General features: G+C 49.2%; 11 protein-coding genes across 11 annotated transcripts; 6 read left to right on the top strand and 5 right to left on the bottom strand.

Moving 5' to 3' along the window:
* Nucleotides 1–882: 882 nt before the first annotated feature.
* N7457_008720 (uncharacterized protein) lies at nt 883–2,883 on the bottom strand (the record flags this gene model as incomplete). The annotated part of the gene is made up of 1 exon (XM_057179763.1): nt 883–2,883. The coding sequence occupies one exon, from the start codon at nt 2,881–2,883 to the stop codon at nt 883–885; it is 2,001 nt and encodes a 666-aa protein (XP_057028149.1).
* A 3,116-nt stretch (nt 2,884–5,999) lies between these two features.
* Nucleotides 6,000–8,304, bottom strand: N7457_008719 (putative ABC transporter; the record flags this gene model as incomplete). Its single annotated transcript, XM_057179762.1, has 8 exons — nt 6,000–6,242; nt 6,314–6,591; nt 6,645–6,798; nt 6,850–6,929; nt 6,981–7,437; nt 7,491–7,749; nt 7,817–8,057; nt 8,118–8,304. The coding sequence occupies 8 exons, from the start codon at nt 8,302–8,304 to the stop codon at nt 6,000–6,002; spliced, it is 1,899 nt and encodes a 632-aa protein (XP_057028148.1).
* A 625-nt stretch (nt 8,305–8,929) lies between these two features.
* N7457_008718 (arginine--tRNA ligase) lies at nt 8,930–11,231 on the bottom strand (the record flags this gene model as incomplete). The annotated part of the gene is made up of 4 exons (XM_057179761.1): nt 8,930–8,936; nt 9,002–9,415; nt 9,485–10,779; nt 10,869–11,231. The coding sequence occupies 4 exons, from the start codon at nt 11,229–11,231 to the stop codon at nt 8,930–8,932; spliced, it is 2,079 nt and encodes a 692-aa protein (XP_057028147.1).
* Nucleotides 11,232–11,876: 645 nt separating this feature from the next.
* Nucleotides 11,877–12,954, top strand: N7457_008717 (phosphatidylinositol phosphate kinase family protein; the record flags this gene model as incomplete). Its single annotated transcript, XM_057179760.1, has 2 exons — nt 11,877–12,149; nt 12,202–12,954. The coding sequence occupies 2 exons, from the start codon at nt 11,877–11,879 to the stop codon at nt 12,952–12,954; spliced, it is 1,026 nt and encodes a 341-aa protein (XP_057028146.1).
* Nucleotides 12,955–13,528: 574 nt separating this feature from the next.
* On the top strand, nt 13,529–14,387 carry N7457_008716 (uncharacterized protein; the record flags this gene model as incomplete). Its single annotated transcript, XM_057179759.1, has 4 exons — nt 13,529–13,796; nt 13,997–14,094; nt 14,143–14,192; nt 14,330–14,387. 4 exons carry the CDS (start codon nt 13,529–13,531, stop codon nt 14,385–14,387), a joined length of 474 nt encoding a protein of 157 aa, XP_057028145.1.
* An 814-nt stretch (nt 14,388–15,201) lies between these two features.
* On the top strand, nt 15,202–16,314 carry N7457_008715 (2EXR domain-containing protein; the record flags this gene model as incomplete). The annotated part of the gene is made up of 1 exon (XM_057179758.1): nt 15,202–16,314. One exon carries the CDS (start codon nt 15,202–15,204, stop codon nt 16,312–16,314), a length of 1,113 nt encoding a protein of 370 aa, XP_057028144.1.
* A 397-nt stretch (nt 16,315–16,711) lies between these two features.
* Nucleotides 16,712–17,173, top strand: N7457_008714 (uncharacterized protein; the record flags this gene model as incomplete). Its single annotated transcript, XM_057179757.1, has 1 exon — nt 16,712–17,173. One exon carries the CDS (start codon nt 16,712–16,714, stop codon nt 17,171–17,173), a length of 462 nt encoding a protein of 153 aa, XP_057028143.1.
* Nucleotides 17,174–18,877: 1,704 nt separating this feature from the next.
* On the bottom strand, nt 18,878–19,981 carry N7457_008713 (cytochrome b5 reductase family protein; the record flags this gene model as incomplete). Its single annotated transcript, XM_057179756.1, has 4 exons — nt 18,878–19,027; nt 19,087–19,712; nt 19,777–19,907; nt 19,977–19,981. The coding sequence occupies 4 exons, from the start codon at nt 19,979–19,981 to the stop codon at nt 18,878–18,880; spliced, it is 912 nt and encodes a 303-aa protein (XP_057028142.1).
* Nucleotides 19,982–20,197: 216 nt separating this feature from the next.
* On the top strand, nt 20,198–20,930 carry N7457_008712 (GIG1 family protein; the record flags this gene model as incomplete). Its single annotated transcript, XM_057179755.1, has 2 exons — nt 20,198–20,324; nt 20,377–20,930. 2 exons carry the CDS (start codon nt 20,198–20,200, stop codon nt 20,928–20,930), a joined length of 681 nt encoding a protein of 226 aa, XP_057028141.1.
* A 239-nt stretch (nt 20,931–21,169) lies between these two features.
* Nucleotides 21,170–22,559, bottom strand: N7457_008711 (uncharacterized protein; the record flags this gene model as incomplete). The annotated part of the gene is made up of 7 exons (XM_057179754.1): nt 21,170–21,506; nt 21,572–21,602; nt 21,655–21,722; nt 21,773–21,890; nt 21,941–22,334; nt 22,386–22,424; nt 22,479–22,559. 7 exons carry the CDS (start codon nt 22,557–22,559, stop codon nt 21,170–21,172), a joined length of 1,068 nt encoding a protein of 355 aa, XP_057028140.1.
* Nucleotides 22,560–23,474: 915 nt separating this feature from the next.
* N7457_008710 (uncharacterized protein) lies at nt 23,475–25,030 on the top strand (the record flags this gene model as incomplete). Its single annotated transcript, XM_057179753.1, has 5 exons — nt 23,475–23,741; nt 23,804–23,930; nt 23,992–24,115; nt 24,170–24,627; nt 24,720–25,030. 5 exons carry the CDS (start codon nt 23,475–23,477, stop codon nt 25,028–25,030), a joined length of 1,287 nt encoding a protein of 428 aa, XP_057028139.1.
* Nucleotides 25,031–25,064: the final 34 nt, after the last annotated feature.

Below are 25,064 nucleotides of genomic sequence, written 5' to 3'. Positions count from 1 at the left end.
TCCACGATCGAAAGCTGTGATCACACGCAGGCAGCTTGCGGGGTATCAAAACCAACCAACTAATCAGCAAAAGCAGAGGAGTATCAAGGCCAATGAATGAGAAAACAGACAAGGGACGAAAGCAGATTGCAAAGGATAAACCGAATCAATACAAAGCCCAAAACAGACTACGAGCCTCAGTCCAATTAGGACAACCAAATAGCATCATCACACATGTAAAATCGTAGATATGGCCAAAGAAAAAGATGACCCGTTGAGAAATGGCAAGTAAACAGATATGGGTATAATCTCTCTCCGCCACCTGGAGTCGCGAAGAAAGTAACCAGGAGAAAGACAGAGGCCCAATGACAAGAAAGGCTATACATAAAACGCTGACAAAAGGGGAGAGACATCAGAAAGTAAAGCACATCAGACTTGTCATTGCAGGTCATCAGAATCGTACAATCATATCGCCATAACAGAGACATCAAGGGGGGTTTCGTGCCCGACCAATTTGCCCAGGCACGTAAAAAATAGAAAGAAAATAGAGACAGCAGTTGCAAATGAAATCACACACAAAATTCCTCCCAGTTTAGCGAGACCGTTGGGCAACCGGCAACTCTAGACTCCATGACAAAGTCTAGTCTGTTCCAAAGCTGCCCAACGGGGCTCCGCTGCAGGTAAAATTACCAGTGGTTTTTTTTGTTTTGTTCCAGCCATAAGCACCCAATCCCGAAGAAACGCAAGATATGCAAAGCAATCGAAACTTTTGACAAACGAATAAGGCCAGCCAGAAACGGCTACACAGACACAAGATGGAATCACAACAAATATACCGAACCAAAATGAAAAACGAAAAAGGACCGAAAAAAGGACCGCATCCAACACGGTAGGAAAACATGATCAATGGTAGCGGCTTCCATAGACCGACTGGCTGGCTCGGCGACTAGATCGCTCATATCGCTCGGTTCGCCGATCGTCCCGGGGACGCCGCACATCTTCAATTTCCCGGCGGCTGGAGCCGCCCGTGTAATCAGAGCCAGCACTACTCACATTCTGCTTGGGTTGCCGTGGGCCGCCGATATTTAATCGAACAGCCCCGGTATCCCCAGCGCGAATGTTGATAGACTTGCCTGCAACTGCTTCCGATGTAAATCCGATTTGGAATCCATTCAATGTGAGGGTCATGTTCTTGTCTTCCTCCTTCCGCGAGGTTGTAACACTGCCACGGCTGCTGTTAGACCGGCTGTTTTGGCTGCCGCTCTCGCTCCCGGGGCGGTGAGCCACTTTGTCAGAGAGCAAGGTCTCCTGGGAGAGAGGTAGTGCGGCGGCTGATGTCCGGCCTGAACGGGCTGCCTGGTAGTTTTCAGCTTCGCGCTCGCGATCTTCGAGATCCCCACTGGCGCTGGATGGTTCATCATAGTAATACTCGGTAGGCTTCCGCCGCCGAGAGCTCGCTACGGCCACATGAGCAGACCGTCGATCGTCCTGGTAAGACGTTGATCGACGGTGATCTCGTAGGCTGTGAGCTCTCTCTGGCAGAGAGGCATCCCTCGATATTCGGCGATGTGCCCGATCCTGAATCGCCGGCAAGGCTGCTTCCATTTCGGACATGTCCATGCGGTCTAGGTCTCTGTCCATTCCTCTATCCCTGTCCATGGCTCGCTCCATGGCTCGCTCCATGCCTCTGGGTGGGCGACGCTGAGAAGAGGGGACCACACCGGCAGTGGTATGCATCTTCCGTGGGGGTCCTGGCCGCTCTGCCTGCGGTAACTGGTGGACTTGCGGGGCAGCCCTGGATTTTGGCTTTGACCTTGGGGGTGGCATACGATAATAATCCTCGTCCTGTTCCTGGTGTCTTGTGGAAGGACGGTCATGAATCTCCCGCGAGGAATAAGGGTCCAGAGGTGGCTCGTCATCATACCATGGTGAATACGATCCGGAGTCCATTGGTGGAGGAGGTGGCTGGCCATAGCTGGATGAAGCCCGACGGCGAGACGGCTCCCGGGAAGGGGACCGGGCTCGTGGGTAATCCGATGGGGCATAGTCCGCCGCTGACGGGGCATAGTGAGAAGGTGGTCCATATGGGGATGAAGAGTATTGTTGCATGTATGCTGAGCTGGCCGGTGGGGGGCCATGAGAATCATATCCATGCATAGATGCCTGGGGATACATCGGAGATGCCATTCCCGAGCTCATTCCATGTGGTGGCCCGTGTAGACTCATGGGACGTCCGTGAGGGTGGTATGTGTGGTAGGAGTTGGAGCGGCTGGGTCGAGCCGGGTGACTGACGTGGATGTTCTCTATAGCACCACCAGCATAGCGAGCAGTGTGCGGCGACGATGAGTATTCCGGGACAGGAGGCCGTGACTGTACGTAAAATGGATATTCGCTCTGCCGATGATCGACCGGGGTCGATTGATGGTACTGAGTGCCGTAGTCGTAGTAGCTGTCTGGATGATACTGTCTCGCATGGGAAGATTCCCGTCGACGAGACTTCGACAACGACCGGGGCACGTGAGCATGATGGGCAGCGCCCGGATAGGCACCAACCATCGTCTCTTCGCGCGGAGGCCGAGATCGATCCTTGTCTCTACGTTCTCTGATCGAGATTTTTCTGTTGAGTTCGGAACGTTTGGGGGTGTCCAGCTTATGAGGGGGCGGGGGACTTCTTCCGCCTGATGGTGCAGATTGGGTGCTGTTTCCTGTCGCGGCGGTGCGACTAGAATAACCCGAGTCACTGGCGCCGTCGATCGGCGGCTCCTGGAATTTTTCCAACCTGGAGGATAATTTGGCAGCTGAATTGGCAACAATATTGGCAGAAAGTCTAGTGTCGGGTAGGATGGCGTGTTGTTCTTCGTCGTAATCCTCGACGCAGGCTGGCCGGGGGCCCTTACCGGCCATTATGTGGGCTGCAAGGCGATCGCTTGTCTAATGAAAAAAAAATTAAAAAAAAGGGTTGGTCCCGTTCCGATAGGGGCGACGTGGGTGGCTCCCACAGGGCTCCAGAGATGTTCGACTTACGGCAAGCCACTACTCCTCTTTGACGATGAGTCAGAATAGATGTTTTCCCCCTCTCAACCCCGTCTTGGATCTGACGAAACCCTTTCTTCTTCCCAGTGCCCAACCCAAGCGGGCCACTCAGAAAAGCAAGCGGACCTGCCGATCGCAGTGGGCGATGGCAGGCGAACGGGCAACCAGTTCTGTCAAGCGGAGAGAGCGAGATAGTACTTTTCAGATCGCAATGTCTCCATCGAAATTGACGGAAATGTTAGGCTAAGAGTCGGGCGGAAGCGTTGGGTCAAAGAAAGAGGGAAAAAAATAAAAAACGACCTCTCTGGCACACGATGAGTGGTGGACCGCACTGCAGCTGCAGAGGTTGGGTTGAGAATTTAGGATCCTCTGCCTGACGGTCTTAGAACCCAGTGGGGAGAGTGGAGTCGCTGGGCAGCGATAAAAAAAAAAAGAACTGAGGGGTTACTAGATATGATATCTAACGAGAAAGAGAGAGAGAGAGAAGATATACAGCAAAAGGAGAGGATTATAGAGAAAAGAAAAAGAGAACTAGGGAGAGAGAGAGAGTAAACACCCGAAGGCACAGGGTAAAAAAAAAAAAAAAACGAAAAGAAAAATGTCAAAGTTTCACGAAGAAGCTCTCGGTACCCAACACAAAAAGGAGAAAAAAAAAGAAGGAAGTGGGGGACAGCGTCATCAGTGTTTTATCTATTCATCTCTCTGGGTATAATTATTAAAATGCCTTGGAATAATACAACGGATGTATTTCCTTTGGTACATCTTTTAAGCTCGGGACCCGCTGGAGGGGAAACCCTTGGTTTGGCTACTGGGATCCATGGTTGGCCCGGTGCTCTTATTCTTCTTTACTTCCATTACGGAGTACGGAGTGCTTGACTCCTTTTCTTTTTTTTGGGACCGTTTCCTTTTTCGTTCCCGTGTCTGGATGGATTTTCGTGCTGGATACTATGTTGCATTCCTATTTCTCCCTAATACCCTAAGTGACTAACGCCCAACCATTTTTGCGGCCCAATGATCGCCTCCACTGTGAAGGGTCTTCCCTGTCAGTTAAAAAGGAACTGTTCTTCTGGAAGACTCGGTTATTGCTCGGTTGCTGGGGGCAATTTTGTTTTATCCTTTTCTCGGCTTGGTCATTTCCTTATTTTCGCACCCCATACGTTGGCCAATGCAGGGCCTCAGGTACAATGACAATGTTTCCGGTACACGGGAAATGTCGGTGGGGATGACATCCTGCAACCTAACTGCAACTCAAAGCAACGCAGATACCGACATATTTACATACCGTATGTAGGCAGATTCCTGTATGTAGCGGCAACAAATCCTGACAGAATTGCCACTGTGGAGTGAGTCGGGCCTGCTTTTCCCATAAGAAGCGCAGACGTCAAACAGCAGAAGCAGAAGAGGGACTGAGCACTGCATGGCATTCGTCGTCAGTGGCCCCTCGCCCATGTGGCAGGTTGATGTTGGGCCTCATCTCTTCTCCGCCTGCAGCATATCTCTCATGAATGACTCATATCGGTGAGAAGCCCACGAGTACAATATACAATTTGGAGGGCGACGTAGCAATACAAGTTTGGAGGTATATATACATCGACAAATATACTGTTGTATCGGTAATGAAACAAATGGCCGGAACCTTCCTTCTCACGGAGTAGAGCCGGCTAGATCGGTATGACATGCAGCACGGACAGTCTATCATTACCGCTGTGGACTCCTTCACATCCCTTGCGTCGTGAGATCCAGAGTTCGAGGATATCTCCCCCCGCACGTGCGCGATTAACTATCATTAGAACTGAGGCCTGATAAAGAATCATTGCTATGTAGACAGCAATGCTGACAACAACCTGATCATTATGAAACCTGAGTACGCCGAGCCAATCCGTATGATGAAATGGGCCAATGTGGATATTCGTAAGCGACGAGGCACGAATCGAACCAACAAGAATGCTTCATTCCAAAAATATACAATGTACAACGAAGGATCTCCATGCGGCTCCAGTATTTTCTTCCCACTTCCCGCTTTGCCACATCTTTGACGGGCACGATAGCCTTCGCATCGGGACTGAGGGGGTTACCGAGTACTCGAAACATGCCATGCGTACCGGACATATTTGGCTTTACATCACATGGCAGAACAACTAATAAGCTTCACTTGCATATCAAACCTATGTACTCCGGAGTACGGAGTAATTATTTCTTCCTTGTTGATATTGTAGATTGACGCCGTCAATTCATAGAATGATTGGCCTCCCCTCGGCAAGAAACGAAATCAAGGAGTGGCCCCCCTTGCGTCGTTCTGCAAGACGGCATCAGCTCCTCGAAGTTGAGATCTTCACCGCTCTTTCGTGTATGCTGCGTGATGCTGCGGGGACAAAGAAAATAAGGGAAAACTAGCTTAACTCTATTACATCTTCCACCCTAGAGGCTTCTTTCAGGGCTTTTGTACTTGGACACGGGAGAAGAAGCGTCAGAAAGATTATGGAAGTTTCGTGTGCTTCGGTGTACGTTTAGATGACTTGCATGGCGGATCGTCTCGCCCCATTACACTAGTTACCAATCACTCGTTGCTAGTTCCAGATAGCCTTTCTCTTCGCAAGAGACCACTGTATGCCCCAATTTGGGTTTCGTGACCCAATGGGTGATTTGGATCTTTTGATGTGGGACGACAAACAATGGCGATGTGAGTCAGGTGCTTCCAAAATTACACTTCCAGCCCAGTGTACTACTGAGCTGCTAGAAGTCTCCCGGTAATCTGCTGGATTTGGGATTGTGGCGCGTCTTCAGGCTGTCGGACGTAGGTGGCTCCCAGGTAGGGTACAGCTTCCCGAAGCAATTGTGGGTGTCTTTTGCAAAAGAAATGAAGTTTTATTAAATATGTTGTACCTATACAAATTAATCGTATGTGAGAATCTCCCTCTAAATATGTAACCAGTCATTCTCTCCTGCGGAGAAGTATCCATGGGGGCTGCTTTCTGCCCCTAGACCACTTAAGTCTTGCGCAGATGGAGGACAATCCATCCAAAGAGTCGATAAACTGCGATGATTCCGAGAAGAATCCCAACCCACTTCCCTGTCCGACCACTACCATACCCGTACAGTTCCAACACCCCAGTGCCTCGAATGAGACATTGGTCTGCCAAGTCAGTGTCATACAGGCACCGACAATCGGCACCACAAGAGTAGTTCCGATTAGCGAACTCATTGACCATCATACCCTGGAAAACATATGCCTGTCAAGTATCAAACGAGTTAGTTATCGGACTGACAAAAAAGGACCTTTGATAGCAGTGGGTCAGCATACCTGGTAATCGATGTAGTGGAACACATATTTCCAGAACGGATTGAGAATAGTTGGCGTGACCAGAAACCCTCCGACGCTCATCCAGAGCCCATTTGCAAATGCGACAAGCGCCAAGGCGATTACAAAGTTTGGGAACAAAGATGTCACCAAGACGACCAAGGATTCGGCGGCCACGAGGTCGAGGAACAACCACATCACCCAAGTGAAAAAGGCTTCTGCTGTGGGTTGGAAATTGGAAAGCCAGTATGAGACGATGGAGAAGAGCAAGGAGATCAAAACTAGACTCGTTAGGGAAAGAGCGCACATGTGACAGGAACCAATTAGTACATACACAAGAAGGGAAGCCCGATGAGAAAGTTCGAGACTATGAATGGCGTGGCACCATAGAGTCCATTTGCTCGCTCTTTGGTGAATGTGGCCCGGTCTTCAAGGAACGCGGGGACATATGCTACGGCCATGAACGACATGAACGCCGAGCCGAAGAACTATATCCCTGTTAGTGCCGGCGCTCTTCAAACTTGTAGTGTAAGACTCACAATGGCGTTGATGAATGGCTGGATGTAATCTTGCGAAGGATGTAGGCGCAGCCACACTGTGCCCATCATGATAGCCAAACCTGAATTTTATTAGCTCATATACCCATCTCAACGATGGTTTTGGGACGTACCAAGATACATTGCGACCCTAATTCCGTAAGCAATGACATCGCGGTAAGACTTGATAAATGAGCGATGCAGCAGAGCAGCTGTGATCGAAATCACACCCGCTCGAGTCGTATCCCCCGCAAGGTCATTGTTGGCGAGTTTCTCTGCCGCGCTGACTCGCTCAGACAATTGTCTTGTTATGGCGTGGGCCTCGTTCGACTCTGCCCAGGCATTTTGAATGGCCTTGACTCGCACTTCCGCCGGATCCTTCGAGTTTCCAAAATCAGAACTGACTATATCCAACAGAAACTCGGCAGGATTGGTGTTTGCGGGGATTGGATAGCCAATGCCATTGAAATAGCCCTCCACGGCCGGGATTGGCCCGAAATAGCATGTTTTGCCTGCTGAAAGTAGTAACAGCTTATCGAAGAGCTGAAATGTCGTGGTCGATGGCTGGTGGATACTTGCAATGATGATGAGCTATCACGGAAATGATTAGCGGAAGCAATAACCCCTTCCTAACACCAACGTACATTATTGGCCTGTGCGAGCTCCTTTGCATATGAAATCACCTCAAAACTGGCAGTTGAGTCCAGACCGCTTGTTGGCTCATCCAAAAACAAAATCCTTGGGTTAGTGATGAGCTGACTAGCCACACTCACACGCCGCTTCTGACCACCACTGATGCCCTTCCGGATCGGGGTGCCAACGAGGGTGTTTGCTTGGTTCTGAATTCCAAATGCTTCCAATAATGTCCGGATTCGATCTTTGCGCTCGCGTTTCGATACAGAGCTGTCCGAAGCAAGTAGTCAGCATTGGGGCACGTAGGTTGGACAGAAAATATTGCAACATGACATACCTAGGCAATGAGAGATCGGCAGCAAACTTCAACGTCTCCTGCACAGTCAGGGAACCGATCAACACATCCTCTTGTTCCACATACGTGGTCACCTGCCGAAAGGCCCGCGAGTCAATCTGCGAATCATTCACATAGTTGTCTCCGAGAACCTTCGCTCCAGCTGACGCGGCACGTCGAGCAAGCACATTGAGGAGTGTTGTCTTGCCACAACCCGAAGGGCCCATCAGAGCAACGAGCTCCCCTGTATACACCCGATATCAATAACATGGCCTTGGTATAGAGTATGGACTGGGATACTAACCGCGTTGCACATCACCGCTGATATCATTGATCAAATCGCGTGCCTTCTTGGTTTCACGATCCTTGACAGTGACCGTTAAACCATGCCAGGAGAAGTTCCGAACCGTCTCGTTCATCAAAAAGTTTTCGCCGCCATTGCGTTCCAGGTCTGCGGTACTGGATTCGTCCAAAGATGAAGGCATGTCCATGCTGCAAGATAATGTAAACGAGTGACGATAGATATGAGGAAATTGGAATCTAGCCGAGCAACTTCCAGGCTGACAGGCTTTTTATAATTTTAATCACACCCAAACTACGGAGTACATTCGCGGGGATCACATTCCTCAGCATGGGATAGTAGCCCGAGGTCCCCGATGAGGCTGTAGAACTTAGGGCTCCAGAATCCGGGCTGACATAAGATATTTAATGGTCCCCGAACCCGGGGACGCCGGTCTTCCAGTGGCCAACGGGCTTCAAGAAAAGTTATGCTTACTCAATGGGCCCAGCTGGACCTACTTAAATATGATTGCATAACCAGATGGCGCTTGCGCCTAGTTCCCGTGAGGCTTGTATACGGGCGCGTCGAGCCCATTCTCGGGCATATTCTGGATTTTCATCGAAACACATCATTCTTCGGAGAACGTATAGAAAAAAGAAGACCTGAGAATAATCCCGATAAATGAACATGCCATTTTTATTTGCCCCGCTCTCGGCGCCCAATGCAACTAAAATAAAACCAAGGTATACCAGAGACACTACACATGTTGTCTTTGAAGAGAACCGAGCTGAAACACCACACAGAAAGTTGATCAAAGTCGAGCAAATGAGCCGAATTTACATACTAGACGCAACAGATTAGTAAGTGCTTTTGTTTTTCTTTTTCTCACGACGGCCGGGAATACTAACCGCTCAACAGGGCTAAGACCAAGAACACGCATGCCGTTGTGCAAAACCTGGCGGGCTGAGGCATACAGTGCCATACGTGCCTGCTTGACATCGGGCTCGCTGCCGATGACCTTGAGCACGTCGTAGCTAGAGCTCAACATGTGTGTCATGCGGAACAGGTAGCTGAGAACAGTGATAGGCTCAAGGGTCTTGGCTGTGTTCAGGAGCACGTCGGGCCACTGGGCCAACAGACGGACAAGGTCGACAGCATGCTGCTCAGTCAACAGATCAAAGTTGGCGTTGACCAACTCATTGACATCCAGCTCGGACTTGCGGGTCATCGAGCACAGACGGGCGTGAGCGTACTGCAGGTATGGGCCGGTGTCACCCTCGAAGGATGTCATAGCATCCAGGTTGAAATCGTAACCGTTGACACTGATAAGAGACAGACAATTAGCAAACTAGGTAAAATAAAAAGGCGAGGGGAAAACAATCTCTACATACCGCTTTCCAGTCATATCCTGCACCATAACGGAAGTGATGCCCAGGATATCGGCAGTCTTCACAGGATCCTCGACCTGCGAATACTTCACCTCATTCTTCTTCATGACTTCGTGCATTTTATCACCAACGTCGCGCAGAATGTCATCCAAGAACTTGACAGTACCCTTGCGGGTGCTCATGCCACGGACCATACCGAAGTTAATGTGCTGGCAGCGGGAGGCAAGGTCCTTGTGGCCCATGAGTTCAGTGACCTTGAAGAGCTGAGCAAGGTGGAGATCCTGCTGGGCAGCAACAACGTAGATCATCTTGTCGAAGTGGTACTCCTCGTCACGCTCGGTGATGGCACCGATATCGCGAGTCAGGTAGAGAGGAGTGCCATCCTTGCGAACAATGATGGCCTTGCCCAACTTCTTAGCACCTTGCTTGGTGAAGTCCACAATGACAGCACCCTCAGACTCCTCAGAAACACCGGCCTTCTCCATGAGCTTGTAGGCATTGGTCATGCTCTCGGACTTAATCTGGGATTCACCGGAGTAGACGTCGAAGTCGATATTGAGGCGGGCATAGGTCTGCTTGTACTTCTCAATGCTGAGATCACGGAACTTGCGCCAAAGGGCAAGGGCCTCGGGATCACTGTCCTCCATGCTCTTGAAGTAGCGGCGGGCCTTCTCGTCCTCGCTCACATCAACAAGCTTGGCAAGCTCTGCTTCCAGCTCAGTAACATCCTCGCTCTTCTCCTTCTTCGCCTTGATCTGCTCCTTCAGTTCCTTGATCGGACCATCTTGATCGCTGACCAGACGGTTGACCTTGACGTAGACATCAAACAAGTGGTTAATGGGATCCTTGATGAGAGCATCCTCACTGCCGAAGTACTTGAAGCCGTTGGCCAGCAGACCGTACTGCTTACCCCAGTCACCCAGGTAGTTCATTTTGATCACGTTCCATCCCATAACAGTGTAGATGTTGGCGAGGAAGCCACCGATGATAGTACTGCGCAGATGACCAGCGTGGAAGGGCTTGGCGATGTTGGGCGACGAGAACTCGATGATGATCTTCTTCTGGCCCTTGGAGGGGTCAGATGGATCCTTCTGACCCTGGTTGCCATTGGTTCCGAAGGCGGCCTTCTCTTTCAGAATGCGACCAAGGACAGTGGTGGTCAATGGCTTAGGCTTGCAGAAGAACTGAATATGAGGACCAAGCTGAGTTGGGGGGTGGATGAGGTCGGAGGCGGGGAACTTGGATGCAAGCTCCTTGGCGAGCTCCACGGGGTTTTGCTTGATCTGGAGAGAGGCCACCTGATTATACCCAGCAAGATATTGTTAGTCTCGATCCCCGTCATTATAAGGAACATGCAAGGCCCAGCTCAGCATGTGCCGCCACGTACCGGCAATGAAAGATCACCCTTGTCCAAGGTATTGGTCCACGCAATGCGCGCGTAGATCTTCTGAGCATCGATGCCGCTAGCTTTGCTCAACTCTTCCGCGATGTGCTCGCGGTAGATATCCATCGGGTTCAGTGTTGGGAAGCAGCCGGTGAACTGAGACGTCTGCGCCGTGGACTGGAGGGACAGAGCCTCAACAGAGGCGGGGAGGGAATCTGCGGACGCCATGATTGAAGATGATACAGACCGCGATGTACCTAAGGTTGCGCGAGGTATCAAAGGCAGAAATATCAAGGGTTTAGAGGGGCAGCGCAACGGAGAAAAAATGGCTGTGAATCGCCGGGCCCCGCTTAGACAATGACCCATAAAGAGGGGGAATCTCTCGGGGTTCTTTTTTTTTTTTTTGCCTTTTCTTTTTCCGTTTTTTTCTTTGGACTTGACCGCATGACTCAATGGGGCGGTGAGTCACGTGCCGCGATATCAGATGGGTTTCTGTATCTTGCTAATGTGGGGTTTACTGTTGATCCTATGTAGCCCAAGTGATGAGGTAGTGTTGCAGCCTGGAAATATGGACAAACGAGTCTGGTTGCTCATAATCACAAGAAAACATGTAGCTGCATTTAAACGAGAAACATCGAGTTCAGTTATATTTTCTGTGCCGAGTAGCGCATGGGATACTATATATACCTCTGTCTTCGTGCTCGAATATGATCTCTATCCAATATATCAACGACTGGACTATTCTTAATCTATCGGACTTGTAAGCATCGAGAAATGAGTGCTATCTACCCATGTAGGCACTCCCTATGAATGACAAGAGTGCTTCTTATTTGGGCCTAGTTGTGGGGATCCATCCATGGATATACTGATCATCTGGCCAATCACGCAGCGCAAAAAGTCAACCTGACATCATCGCATCTCTAATTCCTGAATTGATGTCCAGCACAAAAGTCCTTGAATACCTCTGTGTTTTTCCAGAAACCTGATTTTCCTTTCTCATTCATATCTATCATGGGGAAATCTCGCCGGGAGTCAGCTCTCACCAAGTCCATTCTGTCTGCATTGATCCGCGACCCGGACCGTTTCAAGAAGACTGCCCTTGGGAAGTTTCTGGCCTTTTTCTCAGTGCGCCGCATGAAGCTCGTCCGACACGAGAAGGAACTCTTTAAAACGCTTCGCGAGGAGGTTTGGGAATTCAACGCGCATGAGTACCAGGGGAGTTTTCATACAACGAGGGGCCAGCCACCGTTGAAACCAATGGGAGACTTGGGTTACTCGGGTTCAGTGAGGAATGCAGTTTAAAGTACCGAACGAACCCTTTCTAAATATCCAGTAGACATTTTTTGAAACTTTCGATGGTCGATTACTGATCAAAAGCTTACCACGGCATTTTGAATATTCGTTCTTCGAGCGCGATCTTCTGGAGCCATATCTTGACTACATGTTTCGGCATCCAGACTCACTCTTAGTTTGGATCACAGACTACCTTCTGGCTCCCTACCCTACACTTGGTACACTTTTGGGGCTCACACCAGCTCATTACATTGTCATGGAGAACACACTTTGTGGCCGAGACGATGATCCGGCCGCTCAACAATGGGAAATATATGACTTGAAACCGATCGATTACTTTTATCCCGAAAGAGATTTGGTTCCCCAGGCATTAGTGGGTGAGGAGACTCTCAATAAGTTGGCAGATAGGTTCAATGACAAGCTGCATCTCCGGCGTGCAGACTATGAGGTGTTTTGGCGAATGATCCAGGATGATACCAAGTTTCTACGGGATGCAAATGTGGTCGACTATTCGCTATTCCTTGTCCGAATGCCTGCATCTTCACAACCTCCTATTTGCGGCAGACAAAGTTCTTGGCGACTAGGGCTGCCGTCTGCTGATGGAAAGTGGAAGTATCGTGCGGCCATACTCGACTTCTTCTGGGCTCGGCACAAACTCCAATCTCAGGCACTTTCTGGCCTGGTACAAACTTTCAATGTTGTGGGAAGAAAGGGACCTATGACTATTACAACAACGGCAAGGGAATATCGGGAGAACTTTCTGAGTATGATTATGGAGATGATCGAAGTGCATTAAGTCAATATTTGATGGAAATCCCAGCAACTATTCAAAGTTGATTGCTGGTTAGTGTTAGTCTTCGCTCTTTGCTTCCTTCTCCCTCGCTTACCTTGCCATGTTTATTTCTGCTGGGGACTCTGCTAATAACCTCCGACTACACATATGTTACATGTATGTATGCACCCCTATGTTCTCGTGGGATATACCCCGATACATATGGATACCTAAAATGTATACATATCGACATATAAACTCTCACAGTCTTGAGAAACACCAAAGTTTGGAATGTAGACAATGTACATGTAGAGATATCCGAATGGCATGGATCACTCAAAGGGAAAGAGACAACTCCCCCCAAGTCGATCACCTTGGAAGGCACCAAGTAAAGACCAACTTGGAAAGAGCGATGGAGATGCACCGATGCAAGGCAGAGTTGATGTTGACACCGCATCTGTTTTTCATCTTCAATCCTGCATTCTCGCTTCTGACATGCATCACTCTTCACCCTTCGCAGATGTGAGTATCTACCTGTGAGCTTCACACTGTCTTTCTGTCTTGAGTATTGACATCTAGGAAGCACACACAGGCCAAAATGGTACATCTCCCGCCCGATCACTCGGACCAGGAACAGGAGGAGACAGGAGATATTCCAATTGATCCTCAGCTGCTCACCACTCTCCAGCCTCCAGATAATCCTCAGATAGGTGCTATTCCTGTAAATAGCCCTTTGAATCATGATTCTCCGTCCGAAGAGCCCCTAGAAACCGAGTTTAGTATCGGAGGTGCTTTGCCCAACGCGGCCGAGTGGCCCCATGAGGAGAATTGGACAAGTTCGCGTCCTATCCCCCCGCAGCCTGGGCGTAAGTCTTGTCTCTTGTTTATCCATCTCATGTTCTGGCTAATGAAAAGATGAGTCCCAACGCCAAGCTTTGCGACTGCCCAGAGCACCATCCAACCCATTGGCCGGCGGAATATGCTGTTATTGTAAGATCTGGGATGTCCAAGTCTTTTTTTCCATCCAATTAACATGCCTTCTATTAGGAAATTCCCCATTGCGCAGTGCGATGCCCTTATTGCAACTACCAACCACCCAAGCGGCAGAAAAAGGTTCAACAGGCACCCTCGGAACTTCGTCGACACATACGCCAATATCATCTGGTAAGCAATGCAGGTTTGTACTAATAAAGCTTTACTTACCTGATTCAGATGAAAGATATCATCAAGTATCCGGGTATCTCCGTTAAGATGTCGCGTCCGTATGTTTAACAAGCTTTGCTCGTTGTACTGTTCTATACTGACTTTCATATTTCCAGTTCCCAGCAAAAGTAGTCAGTAGATCCACTCCTCTTCTCCAACATTTTCAGACACTATGCTGACCTTTTACCCTTTCCAGTCGCGAATATAGCCTCACCTATGGTGAGCGTCCCAGTCTCAACAACAACAACATTTGAGATAACGGTACGATCTCCAGGCTGCCATTGTCTAGGGTTCCGACGTCCAGATAGTCAACCACCAGGACAACGATGGGTAGCCATAGGGAGGATAGGTCTAAGGATATGCTGATGGCTATTTTCTAAGGAAGGAGATGTTTTTGATCAAGATCTATTGCGTCTGTGAATCTAAAGAGAAATCCATGAGAAGAAGGATGGTTTCATAAGTGGCAAACCCTCAATAGCTACTTTTAACATTGAAATCTCGTCCGACTTCTATCATCATCCATCCTGAATCTTCTGCACCAGTCTTTCTTCCACCGGAGGAAGAGCACAAAAGATAGGAGGAACAAGAGGTAAATTACCCAATGCCTTTTTCTTTTTAGCTCTATATAGTGACTGAGAGACTTCGGGTTCTCCGAAATGCGGGTGCCAAAAATATATGCGCTCCTTGAAGCGGACAACCCTCTAGATTCGCTATTCTCAACCGCTACCCTCAATTGCTATACCTGATAGAGAAGACGCGAACAAACCCCTTTAAAGACTTTGACGTACTCCCTATCCTGGCATAGGACAGCAAGGTTACCAATCCAAAAGAGGCAGCACACATGCCAGAGGGCAGCACCTTACTCGGGCGTTGTGGTCACTTGTCGCATGTCAAGCTCTGTGTGGTGTCAATATCTGGGCCTCGAGGGTAGCTCTATGACTTCGTTGGCTTTCTTTGCGTTTGCTTCCTGGCAATCTTCTTCTTCTTTCCTTCCTTCCCTCCTTCGTGGACTCGTCCCTTTCTGATCCATCTCTATCGTGAACCTTTCATCCAAGACCATCCATCAAGATGGCATCATTTGATCAGTTTAGTTTTCTTCCTCCGGAATTACGCCGGATGATCTGGAAAGCCTGCCTCCCAATCCGAGTCGTCGAAGTTCAGAACAACTTCCACCTCCCAATCGCCATCGATTGCCAGCACACCTGGACCACCCGAGAAAACTCCATTCCGCCAGTTCTTATGAGAGTGTGCCGTGAGTCCCGATCTGTTGCTTTGGAGACTTATGTTACCTTGGCCCAATACCGGGACCCTCCAACCTGGCTTATCAAAGGAATTAGTTGGAGGGCATGGTTTGACCCTAAGACAGATATCCTGGCGTCCTACTTCGATTATGTGAATATGTTCGAGCGTTTTGAGCATACCTTTGTGGATGCTAGTGCATACTATGATTGGTTTGCTAGACAAGGCCAAGAGGGACTGATCTTGGCGGATCGTTTCTTGAGATGGTCACCCGATGCAGATAAGTGTGCCCAAGGACTTTTCTTACCCGTAGACACAAGCAAGGGCATATCAAAGCGCACAGAGTATCTTGTTGCTCTGCAGGTCTTGCCAATCCATACGGATCTCAAGAATGCCCTTGATTCTCAGCTTTTTGGCCTTCTGGGTGATTCCCCAATCCAGATCGTGGATCCATACGACACGGAGCGACTGCAGAAGTTCTTGGAATTGTCCAATCCCCAAGACAGGGACGTGCGTCTGTTCAGCGACATGGCTATCGATACCGAGGGGCTGAAGAAGAGCATCGACAAATGGAGCTCGAATCTTGTAGTGGCCTGGATTTGGGAAAAATGGGGCAGGGAGATAGAAAAGGCGGCCCTAGACATCCCCAGTCCACATACTGTCTGGATAGGTGATCACTGGACTGGCCTTGGTCAGTATATTGGCATGCCTGGGGCGACTTTGCGCCCTAACATGGACCACCCATGGGTCCAACAAATCGTCAATTCTATGCCGCGCTTTCGCCCAACTCTAGTTTTCCGACTTTGTGTGTTGAACTGTCCTCGGCTTGATCCCTATACTCGGTCTGGTGTCTTCACCCACCCCGAGCAAATGATGTTGGCAAATGAAGGATGGGAAAAGGCCAAGCAAGACAAGGAGGCATGGGAGAGGGGGGAATTGTAGCTATTGCACTTCTCTACTTTTCTCCCTTTGTCTAGCATGCGCCAACTCTGCCGAGCCTAGTGGGATTTTACCAAGGGATATCAGATTGTGGAATGGATGAAAGACTTGTCGGATCTTTGAAGCTTGCTTTGACTCTTTGTAATTTTGCTCAAAGCTATGAATAACTTGACAATCAAATTGTAGCATAATGCCTTTGTTCCAACCCCCTGTCCCACAGAACACGATAATGGTAACTCTTAAGTATTTAATGGGTTTCAATCCCCACTCTCCTGTCGATCATTCTTGAAAGGAGCCATTGGAACGCAACTAGATTGAGGGTTTATAATCAACTGCTCATGATCGAAAGCAATAACTCTAACATGCATCATCAAAAAAAAAACATCGGAAGCTGCCCAACATGTCATACTATATTACCGTCCACAGTGGCTACGTGCAAGAAAACCATGAGAGCAAATGGGTCAACATCCGCTTTAAATTCAGGGAAAATTTTCTTATTCGAACTGAAGGGGCATTGATAACCTATATGATTCAACGCATTCGTGAGCGAAAATTCGTTATCAGCGATGAACCCTGGGACCGGACAAGAAGATGGTGTATCTCAATCCCAATCTCCAGAGAGCATGAAAGCATAGACACGGCTGCTGCAGATGCCCAACAACTCGTACAATGGTATAGAGCCCAGATTCTGGAGGGAAACGCTTCTATCAATCTCGACCTGTTGTTCGATTATAAGCCCTACTATGTAGGAAAGGACTGCTGCACAGGCAATGTCTGTGAAAGGATGCTGTATCCAGAACTCTATAAGAACCAGGATGAGGAGGCTTCTGATACTGATGACTTAGATCGAACAATTTCGTAGTGTAAGTGTATATATAGTTATTGTTAATTGTCAATAATACCTCCCATTTTTGGACGCTCAACGCTACGTCAAATTGGGGACTACAAAATCTCGCCTCTCTCCGTTTCCTAAGCACCAGAGCTGTGATGCCTCACCTGGCTTGCAGCAGCGGCGTGCTTTCCAGCTCACTATGCTGCAGTGGAAGGTGAAGGAACCAAGTACTCGTCACATGGAGGGAGAAATCATACTGGGACCGAGCATTATAGATACGGACTGGACCCCCGGATAATATAGAGGCCAGACGAATATGATCTTGCAATCATCATATTACAATTTTCATGATGTAGCTTTGTTCGTAGATCAGCTGGAAACTGAGAGTATTCCTCTGCCGCTGCTTTATCACAAGTGTCGCCATCTTATGATGCAGTGATCAACCAATAGACGAAATCTGAAAAACGAAAGAGTCGGGGGAAGAATGAATTATACCTTGGACAGTGTAGTACTTGTTACAGTCAGAAGTGGTTTCCATCCGCGTGGAAGCCTCTGAGGTGCTCACTATCGGGGCCAAAGTGCTGCTGCTGGTGGTGGCATTGCCCGAGGTGGAATTTCCTTAGTCCCACTCGGGCAATAGATCATGGGATCGTCTCCGTCAAGACTCAAAACCAGTGTGATCCCACAAGATCTGTATACTACACCTATTTTATCAGCGCCCTGGCCGCGCTCTCCGATTTCTATATTGCGATGGTTCCCATTACCATGTTCATACCTTGGCGCATGGATCGGCAATAGAAATGGGAGCTAAGCCTTCCCATGGGATGTGGTGTCTTTGCCTGCGTCACTGCAATTGTGAGAACGTGGGCAGCCAAATTCATCATGAGCGATGACCCTTCCTATAAGCGAGTCAACAATTCCTCTATTGCCAAGTACCAAGTTCACTAACCCCACAGATGGCGTCGGCATTCTGTTCCGCTGAGGCGAATTTGAAGAATGGATTGTCCTCGTCATGCCAATTCCACCAGGTTGGCCTCTCTTGACCCTGAGATGCCACATACGCTTTTCGGATGTAGTGAGGACCCAGGAGGCTGGGTGGAAATGCGTCCATTGAAGGAGTAGAAGCGCACATAAACGCTATTCAGCTTATTATTTTGTCTTTTATTTTGTCATATTTTTTTCCTACACTCTTAATACCCACATCGGATATGATTCCCAGAACTACATCCACCAGATATGCAAATTATACGTCCAAAACCAACCCTTCGACTACTACTCCGTACTATTGTGACTCTGATCCATACCACCAGGCAAGGGAGTAGATCATTTCGGTGGCGTTTCGTCATGATTGGATGGGGCCATGTTGCTAGTGTAATTTATATTGAAAATAGTCCCTGCATCTCCTTGGACTCCACCGAGAGGGCTGTTCTAGCTGGGAGATTGCGGACACCCACATGACGAAGAAAAGTGGCATACTAGAATGTATGTGAAAAAAGATATATGGTCATTGATGCCACGATATAGGTGGCTTTCCACGGATTAAAGTCCCGTAGGACATACTTTAATCCTCAAATACAGGCTGGAGTCTATGGACACATCTAACTAAACCGACCCCGGGTTATACATCAAACAAATGCCTCGAACCACACCGAGCCAATTATCCACAGCAGATTTACATGAATAAGAAGCGGAAACTAGTCCGAAAGCAACACTTTTTCTTTCGCGGTAAATCCCTTAGAAGCAGAAGACCTGGTCCTCGAGCTTGCTGACAGGGCGCGCCTTGGTGTATCCAAGAGCCTCGGTGGACTTCTTCATGGCGCTGACCATGGGAGGAGGACCGCAGAGGAGGATCTTGACATCGGCAGCGGGGGCAGGGAGACGCTCCTACAACAGAAAGTAATTAATACCGAGGTAGCAAAGCTGGATACAGCACACAAACATACCTTGATCATATCGGGGGTGACGAAACCAACACCGCCGGTCCAACCCTCGGAGGGGTTGTTGAGAACATAGTAGATGCGGAATCCGTCATCCTCCTTCGCCAGCTGCTCGAGCTGGTCCTTGAGCAAGATATCCTCGGGGTTGACGTTGGCGAAGATCAAGTCGACCTTGGTGGTGTCGTTACCACCGTTGCGAGGACGGTTGCGAATGATAGCCTTGATGACCTGGAGCATGGGGGTGATACCAGTGCCACCGGCGATCATACCGATGTGACGGCACATGTTGGGGGTGTACACCATGGCGCCCTTGGGGCCGCGGACCTTCAGTTTATCGCCGATCTTAAGAGTGGTAAGATACTGGGAGATGTTACCCTGGGGGTAAGCCTTGACGAGCAGATCGAAGTAACCGGCCTCGTTATCGGAGGAAATGGGGGTGTAAGAACGGACGACCTCCTTGGGCTGACCAGCGATGGTAGCGGCGAGAGAGATGTGCTGACCGATGGGCAGGCCGAGGATATCGGTGGGACGGGGAAGGGCGAAACGGTAGATGGCGACATTGTGAGAGATCTCGTTCTTCTCCTTGAGGACGAAGTTCTGGAATTCAGTGGGATTCAGGACCTTGCGAGGCTCTGCGATCAACGTTGAGTCAGTTCAGTTCCTCAGCTTCTCCCCAACACATTCGAATTCACGCACTGTTGCTGAAGACCAAGTAGCCAGCCAGCATTCCAGCCAGAGCGATCGCATAGGCAAGGAATTCAGGCTTAATGGCGTAGACACCTGCAACAAGCAGGGCCGAGGGCACGAGAGCGGTGCCGATGGCGAGACTTGCGGAGAATTAGCCATTGGCCGAGATCGGGGGCACCAGGGGCACCGGGGGAGGACAAGAGACTCACCTCATGATGACAGAACTATGGCCAAATAATCAAAAAGGTCGAGGTTAAAGAAGAAGAGAAGAAGAAAAGGAAGATAAAAACAAAATATTGAGGGGACGGGCTGGGATGTTCCGCCCAACGGAATTTTCCACCTTTTGGGGCGACGATTTCCCCGACTCTTTTTTTTCCCTTCGACTGGGGGATTAATTGCCTATTTCTATCTATTGTTTCCTGCTCGCAAAATGCCAGAAGCAACCGATGTACCCAAGGTGCCTGCCTTTAATTTAACGGACCTAGACCGCAAACTCCTGTCTATGAGCGACGAGGAGTTTGTATACCACGACTGGGAAGACCTCAAAAGCATCATCGGTGAGTCTCCGAAAACCCCCGCCACAATAATCCCCCTCATCGTGGAGAATAGCACGAAATGACCTCGGCGCCCTGAAGCGGAAGCCCTCCGATCTGCGCCGATACCTGGCCTGGACACAGGAGACCAAAGACCAATATGGTACGATCATGAACTACATTTGCCAGCGGCGGTTACGGTGGGACTTGCCGATAGCAACTGCCACTGCCTCCGCAGTTATCGAACAAAGCGGGCCCCTGAGGGCCTTCAAGAACCCCCAGCCCTTTGCCGACCCGGAGGACTACAAGATTCTCCGCAATGACTGGCCTTATGGGCTTGGCCCCGGTATTTCACACCTCGTTGTCTGGTTGCGCACTCCCATTCCTGTGCAATCTGGTGAGGGTCATTTGACCGATGAATCGCGTGAATTGATCAACAGCTTCGTGCGGAAGACTTTTGTTGATCGCTTGGCTAAAGATCCCCAGGCTTTCTCGGACCCTGACTCCCATGTGCTGTGGTTTAAAAACTGGGTTGGTCTACAGAGTGTCCGGGAATTGGAACATGTCCATATCTTGGTCCGCGATGTCCCTGAGGATATCTTGTTCGAATGGTCGGGCGAGAAGGCTTAGAAGGTGTCACGTTGCTCATGAACAGGCCCCCAAGCCCGTTGAAACCTGCGATTCCTGATAGACTTGATGCCTGATTTACAAGGCTTATACGCATAGCGCCGAACAAAGCATTGTACTCCCAGTTTTACATAGATCAGACACCCCGGGGTATCACATAACAACCTGCGAACAAGAAAAAAGTATATATATACAAAAGAAAATTAGTAATGTATACGTATATGCACCCTTAAAGTTAAGTCTCATGGCCATTGCTCTCTTGTCCCATACTCAATCTTAACCTGATCAGTACGATGAATCTTGCCAAGGGCATAGGCATTCCTCTGAAGCTCATCCGAATTCAAAATGCTCTCCTGGCTGCCGCTCCTCGTCGTTTCAATATTGGTGGTATTAAGAATATCATCCTCGTCCCCGCGGGCAATCGTCGATTTCTTGGTCGGTCTCTCCGTGGTATAGGAGCGCAGCCTGCCGTTGTCGTATCGTTCATGGGAGCTCCAGGAGCGCTTTCCCCGGATCATTTCGTATATCGGACCCAATGTTGGGATGCAAGAGGCCATTATGATGATGTTTGACTCGACACTAGGAGAATTAAGCGACATGTGAGGATATAGGGTGGAAATATGCGCAGAAAGGGAGTCACATACCTCGTCCAGATAACGAGATCTGCTGTTGCGTCTTTGTAGGCTGTGTTAGCGATAGATTTCGCATTTTGTGCAGAGTCACTTACATGTTGAGTCTTCCGTGTTATATAGACCTGGTAGCTGGAGACACTTGACAATAGCCATTGCGCAGGCGCTGTGGGAATGAGCATTAGCTACTTCCTCTCAATTTCCCTTCTCACTTACATAGCACCTAGCCCCAGAGCTGCACATAGCGCCACTTTTTTCTTCAGGGACATTTGAAGTTTCATTAATATCACGGTCGGATAGATGGCAAGATATAGATCGACAACCGCGGACAGAGCTGGAATCCCTTTAGTGGGTTGTGCGCGCAAGACAGAGGCTTGAACCTACCTCCAGTAAAGATCGCATAGCCCACCAAGTATTTGGTTGGACGGCATTTCGCTCCTTCACTCAAAAGATGAACTTTCCACAGAGCCTCGGGAGGGTCACACATGGTGAACAGCACGATGATGCAGATGGTCGATGCCACGAATACCGACGCCGTCGTCACCCACAACACTATTTTATGCAACCGGCTGGGGTTCATGATGCGATTCAATAGAGCGGCAATGGCGAGCTTCGGAGTTGTAAACGACATGATTCCTAGGGCGAAATCTGCATAATTCACGACCAGGATGTTTTCGACCAAGTCCATGCCACCTCGTTCCCTCAATACAGCGGTATGGCTCCCGTAGCCTCGAACGACATTTACGGTGGTCAGGATTGTATAACTGGTCACCATGACCTACAGAATCAGCATGTGGGATTCGTCGAAGAAACTTAGGGATGAACTTACCATGGCCGCCACGATGATATAGTCATCGAGGCCAGCGTTCTTTAATATCCTAGCACGGATATATAGTCGCGCTGATACCATGACCACACTTACACTGAAGAAGGCCCAGAAAACACCTAGAATCCGAGGGCCCTTAGTCTGCTGTGCATATTCGGCGCTCGTGGGATCCATCATGTTGAGCGCATTTGCTGTCTGTCTGTAGGTGAATTGCAACCCTATAATCGCTTTCTTGAATCATCCAACTCGAAAATAATTCCTGGAAATGGGAGACATCGATTATAATTGAAGCAAATAACGATCGTTCTACGGAATAAAAGCACTCTGTACGCAACATCTGCAATTTTAACGCACTAGCCAGGGGTTTGAGATAGGAGCCCACTCATAGGTAAGATATCCTACTCTCTCTGCCTAGTGAAGACGGACTAGACCCCAAAGCAGAAGGATAGCGGAGAACACGAGATTACTGGGTCTTCACAATTGCATAGTCGCTTATCAGCATTCCAAAAATGTGTTACGGTAGTCTGACAAGCGCGCCTTTGACTTTGGCCCCCAACTCGCAACACCACTGTTGTAGCCCTAGTTCGTCTCCACTGACATATGAGATATCAGTCTCTAGGTCCTCCGAGTACATATCTATATCTGCTTTTTTTTTCAGCTAGGAGAGCAAGAATCAGAACGTAATACCGATTGCCTTCTGCCAAATACGGGTGGATTTGGTCAGTGCGAACGATCATGTTATTCCAGCTGTGGATCATTCCCCATCCAGCCAGATCGCTCGACACCATGTGGACCCCCAAGAGACCAGGATTCACAAATACCGAACCAGTTTCAAGACAATGCCTGTGTCTGGTGTCATGATGCGGGGGTCCGCACCAATGGGACCATTTACTATATTCAACATAGGGCCGCTTACTCTATAGTGTGAGACAATGCTATGTTTTCAGGGGCTTTTATCAACCGGCTTAACCGGCAGATTTTATACCATGGAGCACCATTTATGTTGTAGCGTAGCACGAAGCTACATAATCGCGGGGACTTCTTTTCATCCCACCGGTTCATCCAGTTGACATTCGCACTGTGCAGTCCACCATGACCAACCCCAGTAGCAACGGACCTTCGAACGACACTGCCAGCAGGCATGCGACAGATATAGAGGGCCTTGCTCTCTCCTCAAACCTGCCAGATAGTGTGCCTGAGCTTCTTCAATTGGTTGCCACCCATGGCAAAGATCTACTTGCGCAAGACCCCGAAGCGCGCTCCAAGTTGCTAGAAGCTACCCGGTCGTTGACCTATGCATTGGAAACCCCCGCGAGGCAATCATTCGACACTGCTGGTCTGAGGTACGTCATAATTGTCGTTTGATAGTTTCAAATACAAGTTCAGGAGCATTTCAACTGACATTTGCTTCCTCGGCCTAGTCTACGAGCTATGCAGCCCTGGAAACCGCTGTTGATATCAACCTATTTTCTGCGCTGGGCACAGATGACAAGCCCAAGACTGTCACTGAGCTTGCGGAGGCGACCAGCGTGGATCCGATCTTGCTCGGTCAGTACTTTTTCCATCTCCCACCTCGTCGTGTAGGCAAATATCTGACAAACTACTGCAGGGCGATTGATGAAGCATCTCGCCGCGATGGGAACAATCACCGAAACTGGTTACAATGAATACTGCGCCACCGGCCTTTCAAAGGTCCTCACTATTGAGAGATATAGCGACGCCTTCCCTCTCATGTAAGTCTATAGTCTGATATCACAACCCCCGCAAACTCCAACTGACAAATCCAGGACTCGTCGTTTCACTAAAGGCATCATGGCCCTACCAGCCTTCCTTAAGAAAAACAAATACCAAAACCCCACCAGCCCGACAGACACAGCCTTCCAAATGGGCTATGAAACAGACATGGGATTCTTCGGACACGTGCAACAGGAACCGCTCACCGCGAAGCAATTTAACAATCACATGTCCGTATACGCGCAAGGCCGGGTCCGCTGGATGGATCCTGGTTTCTACCCTGTGCAAGAACAGCTTATTGATGGGGTCACAATTGGCGAGGACGATGTCCTGATGGTTGATGTGGGAGGCAGCTTTGGTCACGATCTATCAGACTTCCGTCGGAAATGGCCTGATGTGCCAGGTCGTCTGGTTCTTCAAGATCTGCCCGAGGTGGTGGTTTCTGCTAAGAATCTACATGCCTCTATTGATGTGACCGCTCATGATTTCTTTACGGAGCAACCGGTGAAAGGTATGGGAACTTCGGAACTTGCAGCACCTCTTGCGCATTTGCGATTTTGAGACCGCCGACAGAAGAAATATACTAACATTTCGTCTTTCTAGGAGCTCGCGCCTACTATATGCACTCTGTTCTCCATGATTGGCCCGATGAGCTTTGCCGCAAGATTCTCGCGAATATTGTGGCGGCTATGCGACCTGGATATAGCAAGGTGTTGGTGAATGAGAATGTGATTCCGGATACAGGCGCATACTGGGAAACGACCAGTTTGGACTTGATTATGATGGAGATTGGATCTGGCGAACGTACTGAGCGCCAGTGGCACGCACTATTGGAGTCTGCTGGACTGAAAATTGTCAAAATTTGGACTGCTCAGAGAGGCGTGGAGAGTTTGATCGAGTGTGAACTAGCTTGATCTCGGTGATCAGGTCGTTAAAGCCTATTTGTGA

Source organism: Penicillium paradoxum (genome assembly GCF_028828445.1).
Source record: "Penicillium paradoxum strain IBT 22861 chromosome Unknown utg000007l_segment0_segment0, whole genome shotgun sequence".
NCBI lineage: Eukaryota > Fungi > Ascomycota > Eurotiomycetes > Eurotiales > Aspergillaceae > Penicillium > Penicillium paradoxum.
This window is presented reverse-complemented; position numbering and strand designations above follow the sequence as displayed.